Source organism: Chelonia mydas, chromosome 15 (genome assembly GCF_015237465.2).
Source record: "Chelonia mydas isolate rCheMyd1 chromosome 15, rCheMyd1.pri.v2, whole genome shotgun sequence".
In the NCBI taxonomy this organism is placed as follows: Eukaryota; Metazoa; Chordata; order Testudines; family Cheloniidae; genus Chelonia; species Chelonia mydas.
The window spans coordinates 15,896,720-15,919,880 of record NC_057856.1 but is presented as its reverse complement, the minus strand read 5'-3'; the positions used below and the strand labels follow the sequence as shown (position 1 = coordinate 15,919,880).

General features: G+C 37.5%; 1 protein-coding gene across 2 annotated transcripts; it reads right to left on the bottom strand.

Moving 5' to 3' along the window:
* Positions 1 to 2,198: 2,198 nt before the first annotated feature.
* Positions 2,199 to 22,962, bottom strand: CDC45 (cell division cycle 45). Of its 2 annotated transcripts, none has more exons than XM_043529285.1 (19): positions 22,418 to 22,962; positions 19,173 to 19,232; positions 18,713 to 18,805; positions 17,962 to 18,099; positions 17,098 to 17,241; positions 16,084 to 16,139; positions 15,398 to 15,446; positions 14,306 to 14,367; positions 13,626 to 13,676; positions 12,714 to 12,833; positions 12,101 to 12,232; positions 11,588 to 11,686; positions 10,919 to 11,080; positions 10,581 to 10,719; positions 10,046 to 10,129; positions 8,413 to 8,531; positions 6,569 to 6,645; positions 5,633 to 5,699; positions 2,199 to 4,021 (listed from the first exon to the last, which is right to left on the bottom strand). In XM_043529285.1, exons 1-18 carry the CDS (start codon positions 22,466 to 22,468, stop codon positions 5,635 to 5,637), a joined length of 1,701 nt encoding a protein of 566 aa, XP_043385220.1. In that variant the 5' UTR covers positions 22,469 to 22,962; the 3' UTR covers positions 2,199 to 4,021; positions 5,633 to 5,634. The 2 variants fall into 2 exon arrangements, with proteins under 2 accessions (XP_043385220.1, XP_037735153.1); XM_037879225.2 differs by having other exon boundaries at positions 2,199 to 3,627.
* Between the last annotated feature and the right edge of the window lie 199 nt (positions 22,963 to 23,161).

Genomic DNA, 23,161 nt, shown 5'->3' with positions numbered 1-23,161 from the left:
ATCCTTCTGGGCTGGCAAGCCACTTCAATTCCAATGAGGTCTGTAAGATTTTGTTTAAATTACGTGCAACTTTGCTCACCCAGCAAAAAAGTGGGTACAGGAAATAGGATTTCTTGCCAAGCTAATGAGTCACTGTACAGCAGTAATTAATTCAGTTATCTTGCTTTGCCAACTAACTATTTTTATTATTTAATAATTTCCACTGTATTTTATCCTCTTAAGAAAAATGTATGTGAACGCACCTTGAGGAATTTTTGCTATTCTCTATTTTTAAAGAATTGTTCTCTGAAATGAATAAGGAACAAGCAGATAAACAGAAACTGTTTTGTCCCAGTGCTATTATGATAAATGAGTGCACTGGAGGGGAAAAAGGTTGCTGCAGCTCCAATATAATCCTTAGGGAATATTTCTATTTGCATTCAGACCCAGCTAAAATGGAACGTTACCATACATAAATAGGGTAAGCCGATTAGTTAGTGCCTTAACCGTTGTATTTTAAAATAACTAACTCTTGTAGCCAAAATTTTCTATTTGGTCAAATAAGCATATTAATCCCTTAACAAAGGGAAGTCAAGAGTTCTTGGCACACATCCTGTATCCAGCATTCACTGGTAAGGGGTTAAACCTGCAAAATAATGGTGGTTCTTAACATTTTTGATTGAACTACACAGCAGGTGATTTCACATTAGTGGTTGCTACACATCATGGCACCAATTTACTGCCATTAAGAGTTTATGTAGACTCACTAGAGGGGTACACATTATTACTGCCTTTCCTACACATGGGCTGTGGAGCAAGTAACTGACTAGGTTAACACCACATTAGTCTACAAGTTCCACAGCCCAGAAAGATTCAGTGCAGGCAGCAGTCAGACTCTCATTATCAGAAGAATTTCTATTATAGTGCCATGTTACCACTACATCAATTTCAACAGAGAAAGCATCAGAAGCTTGTTAAGCATGTCTAAAACTTCCTGAAAAAGTAGCTCTTCAGGCTAAATTTCTCATGCTTGTTCTCTGTGCAAATCGGAGTTTCAGGAAAGTTTAATGAAAACACATGGGGTCATTTCTGATACCAGGGAGTGTACCACTGATGAACCATGCTTCCATTTTCACTCTCCTCACCTTCTCTCAATCCTCACCCGGGATGGAAGAACAAAACAGAAACTGAAGGGAACTTTGCAGAGTCTCCAGCTCTCCGTGTGGTCATTACTGCATGGTGATATGTTGTGACACTATATCATTTCCCTTAACAGTAACCATGCTCTGAACTATGAAACGTCAGATATAGGCAGGTGTATATCTGGGTATGCACCCAACAGATTTTTTTAAAAATTCAAATAATGTGCAATTTTACTGTAAGAATTTATTTGAATATGCAATACCAAAAAGTCATTAAATCCAAAAAAATTACATTAATGTAGTAAAGTTGAAATCTTAAGCAAACAAGTCAGGAAATCTAGTTAAGGTTCCCACAGTTTTTTTGTCATTGTGTCAGATATCGTGCATATATAGTAAGGCATTAAAACTAATCCCAGACACCGTAATACAACATACTCCCTGTGCCTCAGCATCCCCATCAAATGGGGATAATGATATGGACCTCCTTTGTAAATTGTTTTGAGACCTTCAAATGAAAAAGCGCTGTAAGAGCTTGGTATTGTATATCTGAGACCAGAATTACAACTGCTGAATTATAAGTACTGTGACAATAATTTAAACTTTGGTTAATAAATTCTCAAATTTAACATAGTTTTTGGCAATCAGTTATGATAACATTTAGTGCCTTTCATCTTCAAATGCATTATAAATACCAAGAGATATGGTCCAGTGGCTAAAGCATGACACTAGGATCCAAGAATTCAATGTTCTAATCCTGGCTCCAATACTGATTTACATAGTAACAAGTCACAACCTCTGTGTGTTTCAGTTTCCCCATGCTTCAAGTGAGGATATCTACTTCAGAGGTGCTGTGAAAATTAATGAAGTGTTAAGCACTGCATTACATCACAGGCATCACCTGAAGTATGCTGGGGTGGGGTGGGCTGTGGGGGGGTGAGGGAAAGGGAAACACTATATTCATGGCACAGTGTAACCTATTAAATATGCAAGAGAAAAAAGGTGCATTTGATGTTATGCAGTCAAGTGCTCTATTACAATTTGGCACATGGATCATATTGACCAAACAAGACTATTGAATAAAATAACAAGAGTTATTTTATTTGAGCAGAAATATACAATAAAAATTTTGTATTGGGTACATTTTGCATTGGCTACATTTAAAATCCCATTAGTTTAAAATTAATCTATATAAAATCTATACAACATATGGTAAAATCCAGGTAAGAAAACATTTACACAGTCAATATAATACACAAAGACAAATAAAATTACATGTGTAAGGAATCCAGGCAGACACTGCAAAAGGGGGAAAAAAACTCACCCTTTTAAAAAATGTACAATAACCTAAACACAACACGGAAACACACAGAATACATCTAATAAAGCGGTACTTTTTGTAAAACAAGAGTTTGGAGTTTTATTCAGGACTATATCAGATGATCTGAATATATGGGACATCATGAGACACTGTTCGTATCTTCACAATCCATTCGCTGCTTAGAAATTAAAGTAACAATACACTGTTGAGGACTGCAAAGGGGGAGTTTAGTTGATTTGACAACCATTTTGTGTGACTAAGATCAAGTGCAGCATCAGTTCTATAGGAGAACTGAAACCTTCCCTATTTGAGAAATCATATCCTGCCTTGACAGGGGGATGGGTTTGATCTAACTTGTCCATATCTAAAATACTATAGTCCATGCATAATAGCACAGCCACTCCAAAAGCCATTTTACAAGTGATACTGCAGTATCAAAGTGACTGGCTAAGGACATGGTGTTGATACAGGAATTGCCACTTCAGGAGATGCTACTAACAGGAATGTTGTCAAAGAACAATCGTTCTATACTGCTTGTACAGGTTCTCTTTCAGTACTTGTGGTTGATCAGTATTTGGATTTTAAGAGACCTACAATATTAAATCCATGCCTCACAGAACAGCTATTTTTAGAAATTAAAACTATACAGAGCTACTTCTGGTGACATGTATTAGGAGTTGATTTCAGAGTGGTATATACTAGAAATTCAAAAGGGAGTTTTTCCCATGCTTGCAAATCAGGTTTCTGCAACAAGCATTTAACAATCTGGACCAATAGATTTTCCTTTGCTACTCGAAATTGCTAGGCAGAGACCAATTCCTGGATGCAAGATTTTTTCTCCCCATAAAACTAAACTCCCTCTGTATACATTTTATTCAGATGAATACTTCCTTAGCTTTTAAAAAGGCACTTAGGAAAAAAGGTCAATTGAACAACAGTAGTTCTGTAGAATGTGAATTTTTAGAAAAGCCTAAACTTGTTATCTGTATCAACACAGAAAGGCATAGGAGAGTTCCAGATTGTCAAATGCTTGGTCATAGAAACGCAGTTTACAGGTAGTCTTTCTGCTCCTACTCATATGCCGATCTGGACCAGTGGGGTCCAACTAGTTCCTAGATCAAGAGGCTAGGGTCTTTACAAAGAGAGTGCTCAGCAACCACGTGCCAAGGGTGACATTCTTCTGTCTGCCTATGAGAGAAAGAAGATTTAAGTCCAAGCCTGTTGCAGTAGGTCGTGAAGGACAGCAAGATGGAGCATCACAATTGCAACACCATGAATGAAGACAACATTTGGGACTTCAGTGATATTTTTTGCCTGTCTGCAAAGTGCAGCAGGGCAGGAAAAGCAGTCTGGGAGGCCAGCAATTGGTCACTCTGCCTTACAGGTCCCCAACAGCAGCTGGTAACCTGCTGGTCCAAAGTTCTGAACAAGTAGGAAATTATTAGTGCTTCTGGTACTTGTTGAAGGACACTCAGGCTGACAGATGTGCGAATAAAACCCAGAAGTCCTTCCTGACAATGAATGACCCTTCCTGTCACTAACACCTTGGACAAGTCTTAACTTCGTGCCTCAGTTTCCACATCTATAAAATGGGGATATACTTGGTTACCTCACAGTTGTGTAATAAGGATCAATTCTTGGTGTTAAAGTTTTCCAAGGTCCTTTTTAAACACTTCTAGAGATCCAACTAACCACATACTTCCAAATGTGTATTCCAAAACCACTTAGCACACCTAATAAAATTTCTCTCAAGAAGGTTAGGCTCACACCAGTACAAAGGTACACAAAAAACGCTTATAAAGGGGGTTCAGAATACTGAGGAATTGTGGCTGTTCAAAAAGTAGAGGTGGCAACAATTCACTATTAAATTTGGCCTGCCTCGAAACAATTCAACAACTGATTTTCAACTGTTTTGTGGCTAACACTGTTGCACTGTCCAGTAGAGGCCAATATGGACGGGGAGAAAGCATTACCAAAAAAAGATTACAAGGGAGAGCAAGGGTTTAGGTTTGCCCCAGCCATACCAGCTGTTACAACGTTACCCAGAACGGTTAGAGGTAAGTTCCTGAAAGCTAGATTCAGGAGACAGAAAATGTAACAGTGTAGGCCCGGCCTTAACTGAAAACTAAAATAGACATTATCTGTCTAAACTGAAACAAAAACAACAATGGAATGAAATACAGATTGCTAGTGCAGAGAGAGCTACAGGGCAGACTTCTTAGGTGATTATTTAAAAAATATGAAATGAGTATGTTGTTTATTTACAAATATCCTATCTTATTTTGGTATATTAAAAAGACTGCTAGAGAACAGCTTCATAATGACCCCCTGTGAAGTATTAAATTGTCCCAACTTTGTTCTAGACAACCACCTAAATATCATGGATACAGGCCACAATAAATGCAAACTTTGTTTAAATAATAAATAAGGTTACACAAACTTTCAAAGCCAGGAAATTCACTGTTAGGTCCAAGATTCTGTCTTGAACTCAAAGCTGCTGTGATGATTAAAGAGAATTTTTAAAAAGTATGAATCAAGGACAGAGTATTAACCTTCATTTTGAATATCCTGGCTTCTGTCAGTGTTTCAAAACTTAAACAGTCTGTTCACTTTCTTAGTTTAAAACAAAAAAAATCCACAAAATAAACTAATGAAAGATAAAATGCTATTTAACAGATGGGAAGAGCTTAAGTTAGTCTTTTGGGGAAATATTGTTACTATGTACAAAATAAACACACATACAGCTTGTGTGTTCCTTCTGGATTAAAACAGATTTGTTAATGTTTTCAGAAGGCATGTTATTTATCTGACAGAGCAACCTATTGTGTGTGTTTTAAGGCACTTCACATACATGTGTAAAAGCAGTTAGACTATAGTAAGTACAAAATAACTTTTAAAAACAACAGGTCTAAACTAAAATCATCCATTCATTTGGACTTGTACAATTTAAAAACACAACTAAATAAATTTTAAGAAGTACTATTTCTGACCCCTACATTCCATGGCAAGTTTCAATTTATAGTATCTTTTTAAGGGTAGATAGACCCCAGACTCGAAAGAAAAATAAGTTGGCTTTGTTTGAAATTGTATCTTATCTACAATTTATACTTTCACTAAAATTTGCTGCATCATCTGAGAACATCCTACCAATAAACCATGTTCAAGAATTAATTCTCCTTTCACACACACTTACCATTAGGACAAGAGAGAAATAAGTGCATCCAGAAATTTGCTCCGATCTTCCATTTTCAGTTCAATTACTAAAATAATGAAAGATTTATTAGTATAGGAGACAACTGCAGACATACCAAGTCTCAGACTGGGATTATGTACTAGTATTTTTAATCAAATTATTTCTCTAGGTTTTTTGAAGTCTGGGTAATATAGTAGTACGTAGGTTTACTGTGCTGTTAAAAGGGAGATCTGAGCAAATTCAGAATTCCGGATTTTCACCCTTTAAATATGGTCTCCATTTTTAATTCAGTGGGCTTGATAGATTCTAGGTTTAGATTAGATGTTGCAGAGCAAATACCCACATCATAATTTTCAGAGTTTAAATTTTGCCTTCTTTGCAAAGACACAGACAAACCCTTCCAGAATACTTTTCCTTTTTCTGTTAGATAAAAAAAGGAGGTGTGAAGTCTTTTTGTGCTGATGTCCCTTTCAAATGGCTGTACCCAACGTATTTCAAAACAAATGTTAATGCAGATAAGCCTACATCATAACTAGCACATAACTATACCTGTTTATGGTTACATTTGAGAGCTCCAAGTCATTTCAGGTAAAAATTGTCATTCCAGGCAAAATATATTTCAACTTTTTCAATAATAATGAAGAGCTTTGCTCGCTTACAGCTAGCAGTTTTTATACTTTCAGTGTACCAAGACGCCAACTGAAGAAGTGCCCCGCTACTAAAATCTGGATTGTGTTATTTTACAGACTGCTTGTGAAGCACACCAGATAGATGCTCATCATTTATGTATATATTAAAATTACAAGAACTGCCTGTTTGTAGAATGGCAGAAATCATTTACGGAGTCTCCTGTCTAAAACAATAGAAACACTGACCCCTAAAGGATTTGCCTGTCAAGTGCAACATGTGGCTATGGAAAGATAAAAAGTTACTTACTAGACATGTCAAAGTGGTTATGTAAAGTCCTAGAATTGGTGCTTTCTGCAGCTTTTTCAAATGCTCTCCCCAAAAAGCTTTTTTTTAAAAAAAAACAAACCACATATTAGGAATATCACCTCATTAAATTAGCAGCACACTTATTCATTTTTCTAACACTCCAAATGTTATAGAGATGACAAAATATCCTTCCCTTTCCACCCTATTCTTCCTGGACCACGCACATTATATTCTACAAGCATGCAGTCACAACAGTCCAGAGTGCATGGGCTCCAATTAGTCACTGTGGCCAAACACCCCCTTTGTCTCCCAGGAAGCGGATTAAAAATTTAAATTAGGGGAAAACCTCTAAAGTAGTCAAGATTAAAACTCCTTCCATATGAATATAACAAATCCTCCCATGCAAACACTGAGCTTTAGCAGGATTTAATTCTATTGCCCGTGACAGCAATTTTTAAAAAAGGATCCGCAAATAGCCCTGTGACTGAGCAGCCTGAACATGATTTACAAGCACACTGAAAAAAAGCCAGGACCTACACAAAAAGTATAGTCACAAAAAATGACCACTATTTTTATTTTTTAGCAGTGTGACAAATATTAATAAGAACATAAGAACGGCCATATTGGGTCAGACTAAAGCTCCTTCTAGTCCAGTTATCCTGTCTTCCAAAAGTGGCCAATGCCAGCTGCTTCTGAGGGAATGAACAGAAGAGGTAATCATCAAGTGATCTATCCCCTGTTGCCCATTCCTGGCTTCTGGCAGAGGTTAGGGACACCATTCCTGCCCATCCTGGCTAATAGCCATTGATGGACCTATCCTCCATGAATTTATCTAGTTCTTTTTTGAACCTGTTAGTGTCTTGGCCTTCACAACATCCTCTGGCAGAGTTCCACAGTTAACTGTGCGTTGTGTGAAGAAATACCATTTGTTTGTTTTAAACCTGCTGCCTATTAATTTCATTTTGCAATCCCTAGTTCTTGTGTTATGAGAAGGAGTAAACACTTATTTACTTTCTCCACACCAGTCATGATTTTATAGACCTGTCATATCCCTCCTTAGTCGTCTCTTTTCCAAGCTGAAAAGTCCCAGTCTTATTAATCTCTCCTCGTATGAAAGCTGTTCCATACCCCTAATCATTTTTGTTGCCCTTTTCTGTACCTTTTCCAATGCCACTATATCTTTTTTGAGATGGGGCGACCACATCTGCATGCAGTATTCAAGATGTGGGCATACCATGGATTTATATAGAGGCAATATGATATTTTCTGTCTTATTATCTATCCCTTTCTTAATGATTCCCAGCATTCTGTTAGCTTTTTTGATTGCCACTGCACATTGAGTGGATGTTTTCAGAGAACTAGCCACAATGACTCCAAGATCTCTGTCTTGAGTGGTAACAGCTAATTTAGACCTCATCACTTTATATGGATAGTTGGGATTATTACATTTAAACATTACTGAAAAGATATTTATTGTTCAAAGGTAAATGAACAAACCAATCAGAAAAAAAAAGAGGAGGAGGAATTGGGGAAATGCGTGCCTATATTTCATATCCATAGCAAGAGACAAGGTGGGTGAGGGATATCTTTTATTGGACCAACTTCTGTTGGTGAGAGAGACAAGCTTTTGAGCTAGAGAGCTCTTCCTCAGGTCTGTGAAAGGCAGTTCACCGTCACAGCTAAATACCCATAGCAAAATACTTAAAACACATACAATTGATCATTAAAACATTGGGATCAAAAAATTTGGCGTCAAAAATATATCTTAGATAAGCTTAGCCTCTTTCCTGATATAAACCTATTGATGTTATTTAGAAAGGATACTAAACAAAAAACACCCTCACTTCTTTTTGTCGGAGCTTTCTGTCTCTGGAGGAATTCCCACCATGCTCACTGTACCCTGTTCAATATCCATCGGCGCTGCTACTATCAGTGGCAGCAGCTTACAGCGCTTGTTTTTTGTCTGGAAGACAGAAAGTCCCTCAGTTAGACAAAGAGCTCAAAGATGATACAATCAAGCTTCAGTTCTGCATGCCAAGTATTACTAAAGATGTTGACTTAAAATGTCAACTCTAGTCCAGACAAACAGAGTGGTTTCTTTATTTGATCTCCAAGTCACAAGTCTAGTGACTTTAGGCATAGTAGTAAGTGACCTAAAGAAAATTCAACCCTCTTTCAATCCTACATTCAATTTTAACATGGATCAGATATGAAGCTATGGACATCCTTTCCAGTAAGGAAGAATGCTGCCTTTTTTCATTAGCGCATGCATTGTCACCTTGGTATGTAATATGTGTGCTGTGCATAAGTGAAAAATTTTGCACAATTTTCTAATAATACAAGAGAAACTAAGCTTGAAAAGTAAGTTCGACTCCACTAAATACATTCCCTTCCTCATTAGTGTAGTATTCCTTCACCCTTCCACAGGTCTGTAGTAGTAGAGAGCTCCTGGGAAAGTTATCTGATCTGTATTTATCAAAGATAAAACTGCCACTTTTATCAGGTTAGCACTTTGATAACCTTCCCATCTTTAAATAAGCTCTTCAAAGTCAGGGAGTGATTTAAGGATTTTGCCTATTTTGTAGGAATGTCTATTCCAGTAAGTCAAGTGTTCAGCGTGGCATAAATGCCTAGACAATTCTTTTGCAGCTAACTTTGAGATTGCCATCCTGTCGCACTGATAACTCTGGGCATAATAGTCACCTTGGTTGACAGCTAGGGACCTAAAGAAATTAGGAAGACAACCCCTTAGGAAAAGAGCTTTGCATTAAAGCTCCAGTCCTGCAACTAGCTCCATAGATGTGTCAGCCCACATGGAACTCATGGGAGGGTAGGGACCTTAGTCTAATTTCCAGAAAAGTAACATATGAACATAGTGAAGATTGCTCACGATAATGTTATTTTTACAGTAGAAGAATGTTCACTGACTGGGTGATACGTTAGTCTAATACTAAGCCCTGTGTTTTAGCCGAATTGAGTACTACTTTTATATAGTTTAAAAGATGACCATTTTAGTAAATACTGCTTAAAATTCAATTTGGTTTGTTGGGAATAGAGGTTTACTATTTTAAATATATATTTACAGAAATAAATTAAAATGTTCCAGGTGTTTAGATAACTTAACAAATCCTGCATTTTCTATTGTATTCAGTGTTACAAACTTAAGCTAATTTCTCTGCCACAGTAAGTTTGTTAAAAAAGGTATAACAATTTTAAATTGAATTACTATGATCTCCCTCTGTTGTTGGATGTCAGCATCTCAAATGGAAGCTCTCTCCAGTGTTAAGCAGTTCTGCAAACTGGAATCTTCCACACTGCATCATTTGTACATTGGTGCCATACTACCTAACCATTCATTTAGCTGAAAAACTTGTATATACTTTATCCAGTGATCCATTTCTCAAATAATCCACCGCAGAATTATAACTATGTATTCAGAGCAATAGTTAGCCAGTTGTAAGCCTTTGATTTACTTACAGAGCAAACAAAAGACTTGAGTAAATATTTACTGAGCAGGCACAGAGATACTGGTTTGGAGAACAGTTTCACATCTGGAGTGCCCTGGGAAAAGAAAAGTTAACTCAGTTATACCTAAAGAGGAGGTAGTAATATCCTTAGGTCATTTTTAGGGTGAACGGCAGTTTAAAACAAAAAAAACAAACCAAACCAAAAAAACATTAATAAAAAATTGTTTCTACTTAAAAAGTGCTCTTCATTTGCATATAAAAAACCTACGGAACATGCCTTAATTTTTACAAGGCAAAACTCCAGAAGGATTGATCGCCTTGCTGACTTGAATATCAAATCTAGTACCATGACAAGACTGATTCTTAAAATGGGGAAAATCAGGGGGAGAAAGGGTGTCAGTATAGGCTGATTTGAAATCAGTGCAATACAGAAAGCTAAGCTCTTCCAGGCTTTCTGATCAAGCTTTCATATCTACTTGACATACCAATGATGACAGTTACAGTATAGGAAGCCAAATGAGGAGGAACAAGTACATAATTCTGACCTCCATTAGATAGCAATAGAGAAAAGGCCCCTGAGAGATTACGAGATTGGTGCAAATACAGCTGGCTACAGTCTGCTGAATGGCACGTAGTTGTTTTTTGGCGAGTTCCAGCCCTTGATGCAGTTTGTCCAGGTTACTCCTATAATGGAACAAGGAGAAGAGAAATACTTTCACATAAAAAGAAAATTCTTGTTAAATGGAATTATTTCTAAATACTAATCATAAGGATATTTGCTTTGAATCTTCTGAGAGAAGCATTTTCATCAACTTAATCATTAGTTATGAAAACCATGTTAAGAAAACAAATTGTGAGAGGGGAGAGAGCATATGCACAATACCTGGAAAGACTGTCCAAAGCCTTGATAAAATTATCAGTTCCAGGTTCATCTTTCTCTATATTCTCCATCAGAGAAGCTGTTGCATAGACTATGTCACTTGCTAAGAACTTGTTCTTAAAACCAAAGTGAATGCTGAAGGTCTGTACTCTTAAGTTTTTCATTCTGTAAATGTGGACCAAATCAATGGAGAGAAGTTATGACACAGTTCTTATAATCTATATGATACTATTAACATTTATTGCCACCCATTAAGAAGTTTGGAATTAGAAGCACAAGGGTAAATCTCACATTAACTTTTCTGACTAGTCTTATTCCTATCTAGCATTACTGTTATGTCTTTTTAAACAAGTTGTGACATCCTCTTTAACTGCTAGTAAATTACTAAACTGCATGTTAATAGTTAGAGCACAGCACTAGGAGTCAGAAGTTCTGGGTTTATGCCTGATGTGGCAGCATCAGGAAGTCTCTCAAAGCCCAATTCTGAGAGATGCTGAGCTTCTATAATTGGTCAAATGAAGTAAGGTCAGATCCTCAGCTTCTCTGCCTCAGTTTACCAGTCTGTATAATCAGTATGATAATCTAATATATATGGGTGTTGTGAAGCTTTGTAATATTTCTAATACACTATAGTAGTTAACAGAAATTTAATTAACAGAAATAGGATTTTACCCAAACTTGCTGGCAGATTCTTCAATCATTTCCTGCAGGTTCTCCTTTAAGGAAATGTCCATGGAATTAAACTTTTGTTTCACCTGCTTCAAGGGCAAACTACAAAATGGGAACAGGTCATTTTTTAAACATGCAGTTAAACATGTCTTCATCTAATGGAAAGGAGATTGCCCTATAAGTGAATGCATTCAACAGGTTAATTCTAATTTACAGCTTCATATTCATCTACCTGAAACACTGATGAGCAGATGTGCAAGAGTCACTTCATATATCTACTGTCCAATAAAAGCACATATCTTAAAACTAATGAGTACAGTAGTGTCAGCAGAGCAGAAGTAATGCAGTGGAAGGGCAATCTACTATGTGCCCATAACAATATTTCCATATTTAATGTAAGTACCCACCTCAAAATTCTAATCTTTACTATGTTATATCCTGAATATTTTTCATATGCTTCCTTATTGAAAAGTACAATGTAGTGTCTCCTTTTCCCGACGAATCTTTATAACTCACCCCATGTCAGCAAAAAACTCCTGAAGCCTCTTCTGTCCTTGTACAGACCAAAGTTTCAGACTGGCAGAAGTATAACAAGTGTTACAGAGACTTTCAAATAGGGACCAATGTTGATAAAGAGCCAGGCGCAGACTGAGGACATTAACAGGAATTAGGGAAAATAGTAATTTAGAGCATATATATTTACATTTACAAATTAGTAATGAACTTAATTGTTTATTACTATTCCTTCCCCACCCTCACCACACGTACTATTTAAATCTACATTAACTACACCTCACTGGAATAAAGATTTCCAGATGTGCATAAGAGCATTATCACAGTGAAGACTAACTGATGTAGCTGTCATTTTCCCCCCTTCTATTTTTCCTGGGTTTGCATGTGTACTCCAGTTCTGTAGTTCTGGAAGGTTAGATTGTGTTGCTGGAGTTATGCTCAATATTGGAACAGAGATTCACCTGCAGTAAGTCATTCAAATATCTGTTTCTTCCAATTCAATTCCTAGCTCATAGGGAACCTTATAAACTTCCTTTTCCTAGATTAGGTCTTCAGTCTGTCAAATCAGGGTGGTTTTTTTAACCCCTTAATATTTATAGATCAGACATAAGGATACTCATACTCAAATGCTATTCTCATGCAATCAATAGAAAGGGAGTTCTCGTCATCTTCATTGCGGTGGTTATGCCGGGACACATGACGCTGTAAAGTTCCAATATCAGTCACATACTTCATTCTTTAAAAGAAAAAAAAAATTGTAATTTCTCTTTCCCTTGGTACTTGTATTCTTGTTGACTACAAAATTGTTTCCTAAGGCTTACACCTTTCACAAAAATGAAACCTTACTATGAAAACATATTTTTTTTTAAATTTGGCACCGCCTAGCCATCAGCTCTCCCTCCTACCCGACTTGGTAGTATACAAAGTAAATCAAAACTAATATATTTTATTGCAGTAGTAACACATACTAAATTTACCCTCAACCTCACAAGAGAGAGATTAATGCAGGTAGGTGTAGGGAGAGCAGAATACACAAACTGGAATCTATCATACATATCAAAATTTTGTACAATGCAAGATACAGAAACTGATAGATTTATCTCCCGATAGCCACTATGTCTTAAAAAAAGGGGGGAAAAAACGATGAATTAGAGAAAAATGTTTCAAGCTTTTAAAAAGTGAAACAAGCAACAGAATTTTTAAAAATATAGGCTATACTGAGATTTTTCCCTTAATGAAGCTACTGCAAAATAGACATCTTTACATTAGCCATAATTAAGCACTGCTTTTCTACAGAGTATTAGCAAGGATCATTTTATAAAATGAATAATCTGGAAGAAAATAAAGTCCATTAGAAATTTTTTCTGTTTGTTTTTTTCAATTAAAAATGCAATTCGTTTGAATAATACGTACAGCACATTCACTCACTAACACAATAGCCTGACTCATGTATTGCTGTGTACATTAACATGCAGATTCCCTGATGCATATTAGCTATTAAATAAGAATAGATGAACAGCTTGCTTACTGTGTGATTTTATCTTGAACCCACTGGTCTGTAAGCCCAACAATAGCCCACCTAAAAAAATGGGGGTGGAGAGGGAAAAAAAGTCAGGTAGGACAAGAATCTAGTGCAATGTAGAAAGGGTAAGACTGTAAATATATGAAAAACAGACATCTACGACATTTAGAAGAGGACTGCGTGCAGCAGGTATACACAAAAAGAAAAGGAGTACTTGTGGCACCTTAGAGACTAACCAATTTATTTGAGCATAAGCTTTCTTGAGCTACAGCTCACTTCATCGGATGCAAGTACTCCTTTTCTTTTTGCGAATACAGACTAACACGGCTGTTACTCTGAAGCAGGTATACAAACACTTCTGAACTAAATCAATCACAGAACATGTTCACATGAGAAAGCAGCTGTATTTTTACATGACAAGATACTTTACATACATAGCTACAGAAATAATTTCATGGCCCCACATAGCAAATTTCTGAAATACAACAGCTCAGTTTGTAGTGGAGGTACCTTTCTCCAAGCCTAAGATAATATTTTTCCCCAATATAAAATTAAAAAGTCACGCACGCACATTAGATATAAATACTATTGAGGATTTTTGTACATTATTGCCTCATTTTGCTATGGAATTAGCTGGTACTATTACTATAAATAATGAACGTTGAAACCACAACTGGACTACATACCACAACATGTCATTCAAGTCTTTAGACATTATCCATGCCAAGTCAAACATCACCATGGCAGACTACAAGAGAAAAGAGGACTGATGAATTGCCATAACAAATCTGACAATTAGAAAAAAAATATCAGAACACTTTTGAAAAATATCTCATACACCAGCTTAGTAGCAGAGCTTCTGCAGGACAGACAGGTTTGAATCTGAACTGGGAAGAGGGGCAAAAAGTGCCTTTCATAACTCAATTATCCTTCTATGTTTATATATAAATTGCATTTAACAACAAGATTTAAAATAATTTGATAGATAATATGCTAGTTATGAGACGAAACAGCTCAGTAATCTAAACTTTGGGTTTGAAATACCTACTTTCCTTGAAAATAGAGGAATAAATCCAAGCAAGGTCATATCAACCCTTATTTCTCTTTCTGAAAAATAAACAGTTCCATGCATGTGTGGGTATTTCAGATTAGACCTTCAAATAAAGGAGGTGGCCCTGTATGTTGTTTTTTTTTTTAAAAATGAACATTAAAGATTCCATACAATGGTAAGCTTAATATTAGGGATTTCTTTGACCTGTTGTCAGCCAAAATTTCCCATTCTTCTCTATTGTGTGGCATGCTATGCATCAGTTGGGTTGCTGGCTCCCAACCCAAAGGTGGCTACACTTCACCGCTGTACATATAATTTGTGAAGCGCTTTGGGATGCAATTTTTGTATTTTAACATTAAGATTGTTATGCAGTAAGGTGACACTCACTAGTGGTGTGAAGATGGGAACTCATGGAAACCCACTATTGGCAAGCAGTGGCACGGATGGCTGTGCCACAGAGTTTCTGGTTTACATCTATAAATGCCAAAGCGTACTTCAGAAATCCCAGAACTCAGAACTGATTAATAAAGGCATAGGTAGGAAAATATGCCATAGATACTATTTGTTACACCTTGCAGTAAATCAATGAAATATAACACAACAACAACTTAATGCAAGATAAATAAGCCAAAGAACTTTGTACAACATATTGGAGATATTCCTGTTGCAGGAGGACACTTTCTTTGTGGTAGTTTAGCATTTATGGCAAGCAGCACTTGATACTTACCGAGGTCCCATGGTATTCATATTGCTCATAATCAAAGAGAATTTCTCGTCTAAAAGGCGGAAAAAAGTGTTTGGTTAAATAGCAAGATTTGCTTCAAGTTCCTTACATAAGGAAGTAAAGTAGAGTAGCACTTACATTGTTTTAAAATTAGTATATTGCAAATATGAAATCAAACTCAGAGGCTAAACCAAGCTTTTTTTTTTTTTTTTTTGGGTAAGAGAGTTACACGTTAGTAACATTGAAATTTAGGAGAATGCAATGTAGCTTCTATTTTAAAAGCAATCTTATCAAATTCTATCTTCCAAATTTTTCCCTGATTAGCAACTTATACATAGGATTGCACAGGGAGCAAATCAGGGCAGGATTCTGTCATATGGTAGATGAAATAAAGGGTACATACAATCAGTTAATGGCAAACCATTGCACTTAGTGGTGTGCAAGTTTACAAATTATTAAATTTTTAATAAAATAAACCTACAGCTATACTACAAAATAGCAAGATTACTTGCTAGATATGACTTACACAACTTTTACCTTCCAATTTCTGAATGAAATGTGAACTGCAGCAATATTGCAGATCTAGCAGTAAAGAATAGACTTTTGTGGTCTCAATGTGAAGATTACTATCAAAAGGGGAGGGACAGGAGAAGAAAGGTATAAGCAACATCAAGAGTACTAACACATACCTATGTGCCTCCCACTCTCTTCTCTGTCTTCTTTTCATTGTTCTTTCCATAATATCCTGCAGACAGGTTTAAGATTCCAAAACATAAGATGGTCAAGGAAAAGAATTACTCAAAGGTAAGTGACAATCCAGTCAGTTTAGGCCCACAACTTAGGCTTTGTCAAAATAAACATTTAGTAAACCTAATAGGACAAGAAGTATTTTCAAAACATTTCCACAGAAACAAGATTAAAGAAATGACACCCTTCTATATTGTTATTTATATTATAATTTTGTAAGCTGGAAGGTTTTAAATGATATTTTGAAAACTGGCTGGCATTTGGAATTAAGGACCAGATCCTGCAAGGTGCCAAGTGCCCTCACCTTTTCACATGACCTGGCCCCATGAAGGTGCTTTAGAGATATTGTCTGATCAAGAGTCCATCACCCTGACCATAAAGGTGGTCAAAGACAGAACCCTCACTGAGCAATTAACAGTAAAGCATGTGTGTTGAGTTGAGAGGTCCTAAGGTTTAAAAAGAAAAAAAAAAAACAAAAAAACAACCCTCCCACATTAAGGGATGCGGTAGTCTGAGGTTTTGTTTTTTTTAACTTTTCTTAGGGCATTGTTACAAGGGCAAAATTAAAAATAATTTATCCAATCTATGAATTTCTATATATTCAAATGTTTGGATTCTTGAGAGTTTAATATTAACTCTAAATGTCCTGGTTTTTAAACTTATATTTATTTAACTATGAAGTTTTTGTAAAGATTTTTATCCTTAAATTATTGATATATACTCTAAACCTGAACTTCACATTAAAGTTTTGTCTGAAGATATGCTAGAGTATCCTTTCAACTTTTTTATTTTTTAAACTTGTGTCTAGGCCTTTTGATCTTCTAATGGAGCAATGACTTTTGTATAGGCTTCATTTGCCCTTAAAACCTAAATGGCGTGATCATATTTGCTGAACTACAACAGGATATGCATATGATTTTTTCCCCCTTTTCACAACAAAGCTTTAAGAAAAACACCTCTTCAAATCGTTTGCGCTTCCCTGAAGGCTCTGATCCATCACTTTCATTCCCAGAGTCATCTTCATCCTCCTCTTCATCTCTGAAGATATCATCATAGGCAGGAATTTCAAGGTCATCATCCTGCTTAACCAACAGCTTAATCTAACAACAACAAAGTGTATTTTAAATAAAATAGCTCATTTTAACAACTGAAATAATTGTTCAACCCACAAATGTACATTACTTGTCCCTTTTAGCATAACAGACTAATCCAGTCACTCTTGCTTTGATCTACTCATACTAGAACATCAAAATGTTACTCTATTAGAATTAGGTGATTAATCTATTTACACAGGCTAGAACAATGGCACTGTATCCATATGACTTAAGATAAATATGTTTATTCTTCTGTATCAACACAAGGTAAGTGTAGCACTACAAAACAAACTGGAATTATAATGATTTTCAATGTAAAAACAAATCATATCTGTTAAGGAACATTGCCAAGTAATTTTAGACTATAAACAAAATGTCAGCATTCTTCATTTAAGGTGTTATCGCTAGTTACTGAGATAATAAATTATACATCCTAAAAGAAGTCAACCTAACAGTAATATGTTCTCTTCAATGGTACAGAACTTACATTCATCTCTGTGAATCTCATAACAGCTACCACAGGCACCCATGGTATAAGCTTTTCCTGGGGGAAAGCATATTTTCCCCCTTTTGACCATATAAACTACTACTGCAAGTTATTATTAATTTGTTTTCTGCTTTCCTGTTAGCATTGTGGAAGTTACCTATGTTGAAAGGGATAGAAGAGTGGTAGGTCACCTAGCTCAGGACAGGATATTGCGTATTCTGTTGAACTGCTTGATTTACCTGCGTCTCATTGTAAACATTCACTACATTGATAGGCCTGTGGGTGTCACAGATAAAGAAAAACGTATCTTCCTCAGGCTGCAGGATCTCCAGGAGGTCAACGTTGGCACCACAGTTTATAAGAACAAAATATTGGAACTGTGAAAGAAAAACATCATATCGTACCTAAATTAGCCAATAGTTTGTTTACCACACTAACAACCCCCCCCCAAACAAATAAATAAAGCTTTGTAAACTATTCTGCCTACGAAGCATTTTGTCTTGTACCCATTTACATTAGACTCCTAACCTACAACACCTCAGAGAAAACAGAAACAAGTTTTGCATACAAGGATAACGTGCTGGGGTTTTGGGGTGTGCACACTACTAAAAGAGCTAATGATCTAACTTTTCACAGTTGAAGAGGGTTTAAATTTAGTTTATATAGACCAAAAGTGAAATCAGTTTACTTGTGTTATCTCGGCCCACCTCATAAAACCACCACACTATTTGATGCATTTGGCAGTTCTCTTTAAAAGTGATCCATATCTAAAATAGCAGAAATATTTGCTAAACCAGGATTATGGCACATTAGCAGAACAAGGCGTGGGGACTTGCCAAAGATTTGTACGTCTAACTTTATCAATGTTATTTGGGTAACCACTAAAATCTCAACCTAAAACTTAGATCTGCAGCTGACAAAAAAAGTGTGCTTAAAAATTACAACTATATAGCAGGATCGTATAGAAAGTTCCCACTATGCTTTTTTTACCTGATCTTTATGTTCAAGAAATGCAGTTTCAAGTTCTTGCCACCCAGATACCGGGACTAGTGTATATTGTACGTGATCACATTGAAACAAAGCCTATAAAGAAAGCAAGGCTTTAAACAAATGAGAAAGAACAGCAGCAACTACTATAACTCTGGCTCATCCAAGTCCTTCTATTGCTCTTTAGAGGTACATTGAAAGTATCCTAAAATATATGTCTATATAGATATTTCTGTACGAATTATCAAGTCTCAGTATCATGTTAGGAAAAAATATTAATAAAAAAGTCAGGAAAATAAAAAATTACAACATTTAAAACTGAACTAATTTTATAAAAATTTCCCTTTCACTTTTCTTTCTACATATTCCTGTATAAATCTTTTAAATGTGATTTCCCCCCCCCACATCACACACACACACACCCTTCCGTTGTAGTATATAATTATAATGAATGTAAACTTACTTGGAGTATTTTACAAGCACATAATGCATCTACATCTGAAGCAACAAGAAGAAGAACACGCTGAAAAAAAAATTGAAGACAGTATTAATATATTAATTAGTTCATATGGCTTGCTATTGCATAGAAATGTAGACATATTAGGTCACTTTCAAAAGCATCGCTTTCCACCAGCAAAATTTAAAATCTTTCAATGCAACAAACAATACAAAAGAAATAAAGTACAGATGAGAGCATCATATTATCGTTATTTATATAAGGTACTCAATTAAACAAGTGGAGAGTAATTTTTTAAAAAGGGATCTACCGTTGATCTCCCATATCTGACAATTGTTTCACATGGTACGTTTCATATTAATGTCTCCAAAGACAGATTTCTTTCTGCTTAATCTAGCCTGTTAGCATAGCCTAGGAGAATGACACAACAGATTGCGGAGTGTAAACAAACCTGTGCACACATGTTGGTTCAAACATGTCATCTTGTCTTGTTTGATTGTACTGGGTTGCTCAGTAAAGGCTTATCTAGCAATGAGCTCTATGCAGGCAAATGCATGCACACAGCCCCTTTAAATCAGTGAGGGTCTGTCTGGACAGAGATCATGGCAGCATTGGGAACTAAATCAGGATTGTTTTTGAAGGAACACTAACAGCTTGAAGAGTCATATTATCCATGTGAAAACATTGCTCCTTCTAGTACAATTAACATTTAAGACCAGTTAGAGAAGTGAGGTCATTTCCCACAACACTTAGTTTTCTTGTGTTTAGCCAGTTTTTCCAATTCCAAGAATAGTCACTTAAACTAGGCTCTATCAGAAACATAATTGTTTAAAAAAATATTTTTTTAAATTTCAAGCTGACACTGTCCCTTTAAATTTCAGAGCAACACAAAAAGGTTTAAGTAGTCCACCTCACAGTAAGGTAAAAGTTACACCACAAAGACCTTGTCTCTCCTACAAAATTGTCATATCATGAACCCATGCCCAGGATCTCTTCCTGTTAACCATTTCAGGAAACATGGTTATGTTGGTCTATGTGGCATGGTCATAATTTTTGAAAGTTCAAAACCTTTCAATCCTAGAACAGTTTTTATCCATATTTAAAGTAATGTATATATAATCCACACACAATGGTGTAAGAAACCCTAGTTTTCAGTAAGATCTTGACTAGTGTGTCAGTACTTGGGGAAATTGGTAGCATAAATAGGGCTTGAGACAATTTTCAAGATGAACATGGTTTAGTTCAAACATCATCACTGTTCTTTTCAGTGTTGGCCACAATGAACTTCTTCTTAAATTCTTCCAATGTCGGACAATCACCAGCACAGCTTCACTGGTGGGAGAACTAATGTAGGCTGCCCAGTAATGTTTTCATCTAGACGTACTCTGATCAGTTTGACAAACTGATACTAAAAACACTGGAAGCCCATCTACACTAACCCTATCATCATGGAAGGCTGACTGCAAGATAAAGGCCAACAGAGATGGAATATAGAATTAAATGTCTGTGCAACCAATGCTACAGTGATTTTCAAAAAAGTTCTAGCAATATCATGTTTTTGCAAGAAAGATTTAACAAGAAGCTCTAAATAACTCATAAAAAAGGTCTCCACTGCGAAAAGGCTTCCCAGTTTCTAGTTGGAATCCTTCTGTTATCACAGACAGTAGCTTTCATATCTGATTTATTGACCCTTTGACAAAGTTCAATAAATCTGTTTCTGTATCTTTAAATGTGTATCTCAAAATGTAAAGATTAACATGTCAATGTTTTCAGCATTCACTAGTCTGAAATTATGTTAAGCATTTATCAGAAGCTGGTAATTTTATTAAAAGATTATTCTTTAAACTTTTTGCAATCCAAGCATAGCTTTCAACTAAGTAATTTCTAATCCTAATTAATGTAACACGATATTCTGCAACAAAAAGGATAACCCTTGACAGTGCTTAATGTACATGAACTAGTTAGTGTCATTTTATAGCACTGAAGATATCTTAGGGCAATCAGACTTTGGCCATGTCTACATTACAAAATTATGTGACTCACGTTGGCATACAGCCACTGTAGTTATAAAATCACTTGTGTGTGTGCACACTTGGCTCCTTGTATCAGTGGTGCGCATCATCACCAGGAGCGCTTGTATCGATTGTATTGTATTGTCAGCGTGGGGCTCTGTGGGATGGCCATAACGGTCTATGTAAGCAACGCAGTGACACTGTATTGATCTAATTACATCAACTGTGACTCTATGCCTGACACTTAGGGAGAAGGTATTACGAAATTGGCATAGAGAAGCACTGACTTCATTGAGTGCCAGGAGCCAAATTTAAGTGAAGACATTTCCACAGCGAAGTCAATGCAAGGCAGCTTACATGGAGCAACCCTGTAGTGTAGGCTATGTCTTCACTGAAAACAAAGATGTATTTTTACATCAAGACAGCTAACTCGATGTAAAACTCAATATAAAATCCTAGTGGACACAAGGCTTTTACCTCCGTATAGCTAGTTGTGTTCAATCTTACACTCCCCACATGGGGTTTATCTCAACTAGCTACACCCAGGTAACAGCTACAGCTCCTTGTCTTCACGAGATCGCGATGTCCATATCACCAACTCAGAAACATCCCAACACCTTGTTGCTGATTCTGCCACTTTTAGAGCCTCTGACTGCTCCGGGGGCACTACAAGAAACCCAGGCAACAAAGCAAAGCACACTCTGAGTTGTCATGTGCCCGGCTGGGGACTCCTACTCCACTACCCCACCGAGAGCTGCGGAGCCAGATGTTCAATGCAAACGCGACCAGCTCTGTGGAGTTCGGTGCGAAACCAGCGGGGGGGGTGGGGGGGGCAGCGCGTACCACAGCGTGGCCATGAAGCTGACAGCAGGGCAATGCCAGGCTCCCTGGGTGACACAGTCCCGCCCTGTCTGGCCCGTGCGGAGCGAAGATCCATCCCCACCCCAGGGGCGCCGTGGCAAAGCGCTGTGGGGAGGAAGGCGCGGGGCTGGAGCACCAGGGAGCCGCGGGGTCCTCCACAATCTAGCCAGCCGCCCCCCTCCACCCCCTTCGCGAGCTAACCGCCCCCCAAGCGGGGAGACAGAGAGGCTCGGCATGCCCGACCCCGGGGCTGCTGGAGCCCTGCCCCGGGGCTGCTGGAGCCCGGCCCCTCATGGCCAAGGGGTTAGCAGGCCCCGCTCAAGTCTCGCGCGCCCCCCCGGTTTGGGCTTCACCCTCCCCCGCCCGGACAACGCTCACCTGGGTCACGATCACCTCGTAGAACTCCTTGCGGAAGTCGGAGAGGAACATAGCCGAGGCCGGGCCGCTACCGCCGCGCTACAGGGAGCTGGGAGCAGTGGCGGGATGGCTGCAGCACCGGCGACTGCTCCGTTCTCCGCCACAGTCAAAGCAGGCGCCAAATCGCGTCCTTTCCCATTGGTCTCAGCTTCCTGGCCACCACCCAATAGAATTCCACTACTTTGTATCTCTGCAGTGCTGATTGGATTATCTTTCCGATCGTCTCAGCCCTCCACCAACCACATTGCGATTAGGGTGATCACCGAACCGGGCGATGGACCAATCCGGTCCTCCTGGAACCACCATTTTGTTTGTCCGTGTACAGCGCCATGTTTGATATGGGCAAGTTTCCCCATCAACTTCCCCCCATATAAGCTATAAACAAACCACTGGATATAAAAATATAACTGTTTCAGGAGTGAATAAGCAAATAAATTATTTAAAGAAAAAACTATGTTGACACCTATAAAGTTCCGCCTTCCGCCCTTTCCCAAAATGGCCGCAGCGGAAGTCTCTTGACTGCCTCAATGGCTGCTAGTGTCAACACGTTGCATTCTGGAAAATGTAGTTTTGTGGGGACAGTGGGCCACAACCTCCAAACATTTTTCGCCCCTTTGCGAGCGATGAAAGTGCTGATTGCCTTCAGAGCTGTTAAAATAGCGCCACGCCTGTAGAAATTAAAAGTCACCCTAAGAGGAGAGGGGC